Here is a 10,726-nt window from a genome sequence, read left to right on the forward strand (position 1 = left end):
TAAAAATAGTTTTAAAATTTGGAAAATGTGAGTAACAAAGATATATTTTAGCTAGCCCTCCTTAAATAATTGTTACATGTTAAAACGTGCTTTCCAGAGTAAAAAACCATGAACTCACTTGGTGCCTTGTGATGACTTGTGAGTTTTGTTTTTTAATCAATATAAGAAACTCGGCAAATAGCGGCGGATATTTAGCAGCGGTTTTATTCAACCGTTGCTAAATAGAATCTGCCAGCGGTTTTTATGGCGAATTTGGAGGAGACTACTAAATAATTTCATTTTACAGCGATTTGCTGTAATTGCCGCAAAATATCGAGTAGGTAAATACTTAGATACTCGTTTTGCAGCGGTTCTTGTGGCGAATTTAGAGAAAGCTACCAAATGATCTTATTTTGCAGCGATTTTTCTGTAACCGCCGCAAAATGTCGAGTTGGTGAATACTTAGATACTCGTTTTGCAACGATTTTCTACTAACCCCTGCAATATTATTTTTAACTTGAACTTTTTTTTGTTTAAAAATTTTCTTGTTAAAACTATTCTAGTCCTCGCTATTTTTTTTACTGAAAAACATGTTTCAAACACTGCAACTTAATGCATTAAATAAATTTTCAATTTTGTGTTACATAAAAAATAATTCATTAATTAAAAAATATTTATAAATGAATAACAAAAAATAAATTTACGAATCAGGTTTTCTCTTGTGCTATTAGTGCATTTTTTGTATTCAAGCATAAATGGTAACAAAAAAATCAAGTGAACGTCCAAATTCATAAAGTCAAAACAAAGTTCAATAGAGCATAAAAATCAAAATTACTAAAGTAGACAAACAAGTATTACTCATTTTGTCATTTTGTTCGTAGGAAAAGTGTAGAAAAAATGTCATTAATCGTTCAAAGTAACTGTACACACATGCCGGAGGTTCTAAAACAATGGCAAGAAAGAGACATGAAAAAGTAATTAATTTAAATTCAGTTCCATAATTTTGACTTGTTTTTGGTAATATAGTGTTGTCTGTTATATGATTGTATCTTGATGATTATTATAGGAGCAACAACAGGGAAGGCCTATTGGTAGAGGAGAGATATGGGCCATGAGTCATAAAAAAAAAAGAATGGTTCGTATATGAATGAAGATGCGCATGCTATTGGGGCAAATCATGTTCTTTACTTTTTCAAATTTCTTTTTGCAATTAATACCATTGAAGTTAAATTAGTGTAAATCCGGATCTCACATGTCTGCAGGAAGTAATTGAACATATTGAGAGCCAAGACCCCTCCAGCAAAAAATTTTCACAGAATGATTCCCTTGCACAAGTGCTTGGAAAGGAGCACCTAGAAAGAGTTCGTGGACTCGGTTTCGGTCCATGTCCTTCTCAGTATTTTTGTAGCATTCCAGAGCAATCTGACTACTGTGGGCATATTGAGGAGTATCAGATGGAGATTATAAAACTTAAGGCGGAGGCAGCAGAACTCAAGGCAGCAGCAGCAAACGAAAGGGAAAATAAACAGAGAATGGAGGCAGAGGCAATAGAGGAGAAGGCAAAAATGCAGACAATGAGAAATTTGTTAAGATACATAATCCAACAACAAGGAGGTAATTTGCCACCTAAAATAGCTGCAGATCTAGATTCTTTGAGAAGTGCACCAACCTCAGAACATGCAAGATGATGTGCGGGCACTAATGATATGAATGATCAATGTTGGAATCTGAATACTTTTTAATTGTTCACTGTCTTAATGACTTTTGAGATATTTATTTGTAGTTTTTTTGTTACTTTGTTTGTAGTTTACAGTTATACTGTCTATTGAATTCAAATTATTATGATAATGATTCACTTTTGCATATATATTTTTGTTCTGTTTTGTGTGTTTTAGTTTGATTGGATGTTGGTTGTTTTAACAAATTAAAGCAACTGAGTGGAAGAACATATAAAGAATAAAAGAATTAGCATATATTATTATAAATTCGGATTTTTTTAAAAAAAATTGTAACGCTATATTTGGCAGCGATTTTTAATCCGCCGCCGCTATATCTTAACAGGATTTGTCAACGGATGGCATTTTTCAGCGGTTAACAACTAACCGCTGCCATCTCCAAGCAGTCCTATTTACAATTTCGTAGCGAATAGAACCGCATCAAAACTATATGCCGCTGCAAAATACCATTTTGCAGCGGTTATACCAGCAGTTATTATTAATCGCTGCTAAAGGTTTAGCCGCACACTATCTTTCAGCGGGTATATCAACCGCTTCTATCCGTTTAGCAGTTTAACCGCTGCTAATCGTATTCAAAACCACTGCTATTTGCCGGATGTGGTGTAGTGTTTTTTTATTTTGACAATTTTAATTTTCTTTTCCCTCTAGTTTATGCTGCTTCACATTTATTTTTAGCTTCTTTAATTCTCTTTCATCTTTCAACTTTTACCATCGCTTAGAGCCCGAATGCGAGACTGTTAGTCCTCTACGATAATAAAGTTGCATTTGTTTGTCAACTCCGCTAAACAGATAACGGTGAATCTAAATAATGTGAATAATGGATTGTAAATTTAGTTCAATACATATAAAAATAAAAAATACTATACAAATTATCTAAATAAAAAAATTCACTTAGTTATTCCAAAAAAAATTAATCATCCCAAATCTTAATTTACTAAAATATTTCATTTTAATATTCTCTTTTTTCTCAATTGGTTGCCATTTTCCACTTTTATCAATAATCATCCCGCTACACTGTCACTGTTTGGCTTGTCACATGCTGCCACCGGTGCCCCTCACCCGTAGTAAAAAATAACCATCAACTACTTAAGGATAAAAATAATCATTTGGAGACCTAATGAATTTAACATCCAACATATTTTTATTATATATTAAACCCAATTGAATCAAAATAATCATCCACATAAGAATTAAAATAACCATCTACATACCTACTAAAATGAACATCCTAAACTGCCCATTGAAGTAGTAAAAAAAGGAGATGAATGAATAGAACCAACAACGATGATCAAGCTCCCTTCACTCCACATAAGAGTGGTGAATGTACCAAAATGCAGCCGTGTATGACAACGTATGTTTTTCGAATCTGTCGCGGAAGATGACGCTATCAGCTGAAGGATAGGCAGCAGCGGCTGGTGTCTGGGTGGCAGTGGGCTACGGGGGAGGATGCACGGGCAGCAACGGGTGGGCAGTAGGAAGGAGACTGCCCGAGGCTTGTGCGATGCGATCGCACGTTCGCAGAAAGGTTGATCGCATGTTCGCGGTAAGGTGTGACACTGTCAGGTGAAGGATGGGCGGCGGCGGTTGGGGTCTGGGCGGCAATGGGCTGAAGGGGAGGATGCACTGCGATGGTGGTTGAGCAGCGCGAAGGAGGTTGTTCGGGGCTTGTGCGGCGCGATCGGACATTAGTAGAGAGGCTAGGCGGCTTCGACTGGAGTCTAGGCGGTGGGGGCTGGAATCTAGGTGGTGACAGTGAGAATCTGGGCGGCGTCTGATTGGAGATCGAGGAAGTGAAGCAGCGACTGGGTTACTCTGCAGACTGGAATTTGCGAATAGAAGAGTGAGATTAACGTAATAATGGGTGTAACTGATTTGGTTTAATTTAAAATTCTTATTTTTTAAATTTCAAAATCTGAAATAATTAATAATTAATTAATAAAAAGTTTTATTCCGTTTTCTTTTTTTATTCCATTGTTTACATTGTTTACCTCCCTCATTGTTTTTTCGTATTTTTTCTTTGTTTATAGATATTGAACATTGAAACAAGTTAGAGATACTAAATTAATATATTGTGTCATTCTTAATATAAGAAAGAGAAAAAAGAATCCAAAAACGATTATAAGAGATATAACTTATTTTTTATTCTATTATTTTTATCAATTTTAATAATTATATTTTTATCATTGTATTTTTTTAATTTTTTGTATGAAAAAAAATAAAAAGTTTTATAATTTGTTATAGTTTATTATTAAATAAAATATAAAAATACTAATTTTTATATTTTTTGTTTTTTATGTCTGATTTTTAGTGTTTTAACTTGTTTTATTCCCAAAATCAAACGCAGTGTAAGCGAATAAATTTTTTTAATAATAAAAGTTATTAGAACAAGATGAAAGATAATTTTCTGAAGAATTATATAATTGTTTATTTTGGAAAAGAAATTGTTGCCTACATTAATAAAGTCACTTTAGATATGATAATTAATGAGTATATCATCAGCCACAATTGAAAATAGGATATCAATTGAACCCATCTTCGTAAAATTCTAATTCCATGGTTATCTGGTTCGCCCATAAGAGGGATGATTGAAACGAACGAAAGTAACAAGTAGTTGTATGTCATGTTCAGCCAAGTCGTCTAGAGTCAATTTGTCTTATCAACCAACCTTTTCTAATGTCCAGACATGAATAGGGAAACAAACGTTTAAAGATGTGGCCATATGTGTCATTACTAGGAAATTTTTTTATTATTTTATTTTATTTTATTTTTAATTAGACTTTATAGTTTAAAATTAGAATTTTTTTATATAAAATAAAAATATCTTTATTTTCGAAAACAAATTAACTAGCATTATATTTCAGATTTTTTTTTTTTTTGAATTTTCATGAAATTCACCTAACTTCTCGACAGATTTTATCAAATTTTTTAAAGATCGCCCAATTTTTCGGTGAACACCTAAAAATTACATAAAATTTGTCTAAGAGAAAGGCGAACTTGCATGTTGTTTATGAAATACGCCTAAGCTAAAAGTGAACTTTCTTACATGTTACATCATGTCTTTACTCTTCTTTTTTTATCATTATATTTAATTTTATTCATCTATTTTATATCATAATTAAATACTCATTATCTTATAAAAATATTAATGAGTGCAATAAAAATAATTATTTATTAATATTTTTTATAATACTTTTTATTATACTTATTAATATATATATGACTAGACTTTTATGATAGAAAATTATAAATATTTTGATAAGTGCTGATTAAATTAAAGTAGAGAACATACCCTCATATATTAGATAAGGGCCATTATTTTATTTTACAATAAGAAACTATCGGAAGTATTAGTAAAGTAGTCCTTAAAATTTTGATCCATTATTACTTCAAATCCCAGGTCGTAATAAACTAATAATTAATAATATGCATGTCTGTTGTATGTTGATTGTTGAATGATTTTGAAAAAAAGTGAAAGAGTGACAAGTAGAAAATGTTTTTTCTTTTTTTAAATTTTGGTCAGACATAATTAGTATAATAAGTTTACAATGTTAAGGTTCATATAACAAGTCTAGTCTAATAATTTATTTTTTAATGTTAAATTCAGAAAATATCTAACAATTTCGTTAATGATAAATATTTGAATAAGATAATTATATATTCTATATATTGCAGAAAAATTTTATTAAATTTTGAATTTTAGCAAGAAACATATTAAGAAAATAAGTATTCATTGTGAATTTGTGATATATTCTTACCAAAACAAAGAAGATAACAAAAGAAAAAAAAAAGATTCTATGAGATCAAATTTAATATTGAAGAAAGACAATTCACTTTTGAATGTTGATCTTCATTATATAATGGACAAACCTCCAACTCGAAGGATAAATTAAAGAAAAAAAAGTAATCAAAAATCTCAATTAAGACTTCATGATTCAGCAAAACAACACATGAGTGATATATACACCAACAACATCATCAGATTATATATTCTAGAGAAGTTCTAATATTATTGAGTCATTAATATTATTTTTTAAAGAAAAAATATAGATAAACAATGAAAATATTAAATAATGTGAACAATAAATATATTGAATATTTATTTCATTAGGTGTGCAAATAGTTATTCTAATATTAAGATTTAGGTGAGTAATTTAAAGGTGTAGTGTGCTTTGATTTGATTAGTGGTTGTTCATGTTGTTAAAAAAATTATTGATTATCTAACATAACCTTTTCTTAAAACCAAGTTGACTCTAATATAACGTAAAAAGATTGGGAGTAACTTCATATTTAATTAACCGATTATACTACGTATATATCAAAATCAGCTATCAAACTACTAATATAAAATATATTTTGGAATATAAATACACATTGAAAATAAATTAAACTACATATGTATTTATACACAAATATATTGTAGCTAATTTTAGTATACGAATAATATTTTTGTTAATTAACGTATATGATTTTAAATTTTAAAAATTATATACAATAAATTAATAAAATTTAATAATATTAGATAATATTTATATCAAAATAATTTTTTTAAAAAAATTATATTATATAATATAAAAAACATAAAAATTTTAACATTTAATCCTTAATTTGATTTAAAAAATATGATTTTGGATCTAGATAGATTTATCCAAAATATAGTTGGAATTAGAGTATTAGACCCAAAAGTAACAACAGAATACCCGATAAAATTAACAAATTTAAATTAGACAAAAAATATGTTTTGAAAATTGGACTGAAAATTGAACACTCAATTTTGGAAGTAATTTTTTTAAGGATATTATCTAATTCGATAGGTCAATAATTAATCCGTTCTGAATTGAAGTGATATTTAAAAATTAATCGACCAATAAATTATTATATATATACAATACTACAAAACAGAATTTAAATTTTTAATATTTAATTAAATAGATTAATAAATTAATTAGTAGATAAATCCAAGTTAATTACGTACCTAGTGGACTGACTTATTCATAATTCCAAAGGTTTTCATAAACTTTGCACGGACGAACCATTATGAGCAATGTTTTTGTTTAAACAAAAGTCCAATACGTCAACATCAGATGGAAAAAAAAAAATATTAAACTTACTCAGCTTGGTGAACCATCCGGTGATCCTCAACTCTTTCTTCAGCAACGACGGTGAAACTGAAAAACAAAATGTAATCCACTCATTAGCAGCGGGCCTACTGCATGCTTGATTTTATAAAAATATACTAAAAGTCAATCAAATTTATTATTTTTGATTAATCGTTAATGAATAATATTTTAAAAAAAAATATTAGAATCCATCATAATTTATTATTTTTAGTTAAGTTACTTAATCATTAACTTAATTTTTTTAATTTTGTTTCTTTAGTATAGCAATTTAACAATATATTTTATCCCATACTTTAAAATATTAATGAATAATTGATAACCAAAAATAATAAATACTTGATATTTTTTAATATCTCTTATATTTAAAACTGTAGGTTAAAAATATATTATTAAATTATTAAACTAAAAAAATTAAATTTATAATTAAAAAAATTAACTAAAAATAATAAATTCGGTTGGCTTTTAATTTTTTTTATTAATTTTTATATTATATAAATTTAATACTAGATTAAAAATTATATTGTGATTGAAACAACTCACAAGTTAGTTATGAATGTAGAAAGATTTTTATGTTGTGTTTTTTAAATAATTGTACTCTTTAAAAAAACAAAGAAATTAAATGAGAGCTTAACACAAAAATGGAAATATAAAAATGGAAGTTGCAGAAAAGTAATCGCCCGACAGATAGAGCCCCAGCAATAGGGGCTAGGGTCATGGGATATCAAATGTAAAAGAAGTCTTTAGATAGAGATATCAAAAATATATATTTTTTTAAATATTTTTTAAAAATTAAAATTTAATATATATAATTAATTAAATAATGTTATTTTTATTAAAATTAGATTGAATAAATTAATTTAATTAAAAAATTAATAAATTAAATTTTAAATTGATATAAATTAAGAATTTTTTATAAAAAATAATTATAATATTTTTTTAAAAAATAATTAAAATATTCTTATTATATATAAATTTTGAAAAGTCTAAATTCTAATCCTATAATGATAGCAAAAAAAATTATTAGAATTTAGAATTTTTGAAATTAATATATATAATAAAAATATTTTAATTATTTTTTATAATAGGAATATTATATTAGTTTTTTATAAAAAATAATATTAATTTAGACTTATTTAAAATTTGATACACTATTTTTTGATTAAATTAATTTGTTTGATTTAATTTTGACAAAAATAATACAATTTAATCAATTATATATATTAAATTTGAATTATTAAAAAATATCTAAAAAGAAAAAGACTTTTTTAGACAAAGATAAGTGACACAGTTAGTCATAAAAAACGCGCACATACTGGCTATAAATATATTTATATAAGGCGGCTATATACATCAGTATTATTCAGCAAACATGAAGGTATAACTTTACTTTTCTTTTTATTAATTAACTATAGATCTACCCAAATTAAACGCTATGTGTTGATCTGCATGCAGCAAAAAATAGTAATAGAGGTCACAATGGAGAATGAGAAATGGAGAAGCAAGGCTCTCAAAATTGCTTCAGAGGAAAAAGGTGGGTGAATAATCTGATGCATTATGCGTACCATTCGTTTTTTAATAAGGTTAATTTTCATGTACTCACAGGCGTGACTTCGGTATCAGTGAATGGTGATAACAAATTGGAAGTGATTGGTGACAACGTGAACACGGTTTGCCTTGCTAAGCAGCTCAGCAAGTTGTTTTGCCCAGTTACAATCCTCTCTGTGGAAGTACTGAAACCAATCAAAGAAAAAGAAAAAGAAAAAGCAAAAGAAAAAGAAGTAGCACCACCACCAGAAAACCCTCCTCGTGGTGATGATGACGGTTGTGGTTCCGGCGGCGGTGACGGCAACATCCCTTTTATACCGGGACGGTATTATCCACCGTGTGATCGGATGGTGGTTGTCGTCTGTGATTCATACAATGACTGTTATGAACCTGGTTGCACTATCTTCTGATGATGGATGGATATTCACCACCACGCCAATAATATAGTGTGGAAAAGTCTAATGGGTCATGGTTTTTAGCCAATATTTAACCATCAAAACAAAAGTAGGTGATTTTCCACTATTAGATGTAATTTCACACCATTAAAAACATTTTTAATGGCCAATTAATGGTTACAAAATACTAAAATTGCTGTCCCTAGCATTCCTCGTATAGTGCAGGCCTACTGCATTACTCTTCTCCACTTCTCTCTCTCTATATATATATATATGGTTTAATAAAGATTAGACAAGTGATGATTCGAAAACTCATCAAGTTTTTGCTAAAATATAGACACAATGGAAGAATCTTAATCATCCATCTTGTATGGTTTCACGTACAATATACTAGATAAATGATTATTAAAATCTTGGTTCCTCTCTATATTTAACACAAACGAATTTATGAATCTGTCTTTGTTAATTCCCAATACTGTAATTCCTCGAACAGGCATGCACGTACACTTGAATTAGGGTTGATTCAGTTGGACAATCCTTTTATATATATATATATATATATATATATATATATATATATATATATATATATATATATATATATATATATATATATATATGTGTGTGTGTGTGTGTGTGTAACTATATGCTACAAGATCAGATCAAGTCATTTTAATACAAGATCAGATCAAGTCATTTTAATAATTAAATTTAACTAAATTAGTCTAATAATGTAATGATTGATAATAAAAAGTTTTAGTTAAAGAAAAAAAAAAGAAAAACTATAAGAAGAATAAAAAAGACTTAATTAAATTTGATTAAAAAATAACTTATTTACCTAATTTTTTTTTAAAGTATAGTTAGGTCTCATGTTCAAGAAATGGTTAATTGTATATTTCCGTCGACAACGTATCAAATCACACAATGGGGTCATCTTCGCTTACTTTTAAGCTGTGTTTAATAATTTTTTGTGCGTAATAGATGTGGTGGCTTAGGACATTTTTTTATTGAAAGTAATTAATTTAGATTGGTTAAATAGTTAATTTATTTATCTATTTAAATAAATATTAAAAATTTTAAATTTTATTTTATATATGCAATAATTTGTTAATCAGTAATAGATTATTTTAAATAGAATTTTAATTTGCATAAATTAGTCGTTATTCGATTCAAATTAAAAAATACTGTGAATAAAAAAATTGTTTTAATTAAAGGCATTTTTACTTATCCAAAATAAAAAACAGTTATGCTAAATATAAGATAAGACAAAATATTAAATACAAAATACAAAAATTAATATTTTTATATTTTGTTTAATAATAAAATAAATATAAGATAAAATAAATATCAAAAAATATAATTTATTTTTATTTTTTCTTTCATACAAAATTTAGAAAAAAATAAATTCGTAAAAAATGTAATTATAAAATATTGATATTAACAATAGAAAGAAAAAAATAAATTATTTCCATCCAATATCTTTATGGTTTTTTTTACAAAAACAAAAAAACAAAAAATATACTAAATTCAATATTTCATAACACAATAATATTTTTATTCATATTTTATTTTTCAAATACAATTTTATATTTTTTATCATATTTCAATGTCAAATGTTTGTAATCAAACGCTCCCTTACCCGTATAGTTTTATGGTTGATCCACTGTATTTATAGTTTATACATTCAAAATTGTTTATTCCTCTTCATCTTAATTCTCTTGAAGTCACTTTGTTGCGGTCTTCAATAGTTTAACCAAATTGAATAAAGTATGAAATAATCAAACAGATCCAAACTTAAAAGATCAAATATTAGTGTTACAAGTTCAAATACCATAATTTGAGAAAGGAGGAAGAGGAGGGGAGGCAACAATTACATATGTTCCAATGGTTTGTTTAGTGTAAAAATTTATTAACATGGTTTTAAACTGTAAAACCTAATTAAAAATCAAATAAA

The 10,726-nt window shown here is 27.2% G+C and overlaps 1 protein-coding gene across 1 annotated transcript; it reads left to right on the forward strand.

The window, feature by feature from the left end:
- The first annotated feature begins 8,185 nt into the window (after nt 1-8,185).
- On the forward strand, nt 8,186-8,965 carry LOC112799805 (heavy metal-associated isoprenylated plant protein 47). The gene is made up of 2 exons (XM_025841821.2): nt 8,186-8,363; nt 8,435-8,965. The coding sequence occupies exons 1-2, from the start codon at nt 8,279-8,281 to the stop codon at nt 8,785-8,787; spliced, it is 438 nt and encodes a 145-aa protein (XP_025697606.1). The 5' UTR covers nt 8,186-8,278; the 3' UTR covers nt 8,788-8,965.
- Nucleotides 8,966-10,726: the final 1,761 nt, after the last annotated feature.

Source organism: Arachis hypogaea, chromosome 5 (genome assembly GCF_003086295.3).
Source record: "Arachis hypogaea cultivar Tifrunner chromosome 5, arahy.Tifrunner.gnm2.J5K5, whole genome shotgun sequence".
Lineage (NCBI taxonomy): Eukaryota > Viridiplantae > Streptophyta > Magnoliopsida > Fabales > Fabaceae > Arachis > Arachis hypogaea.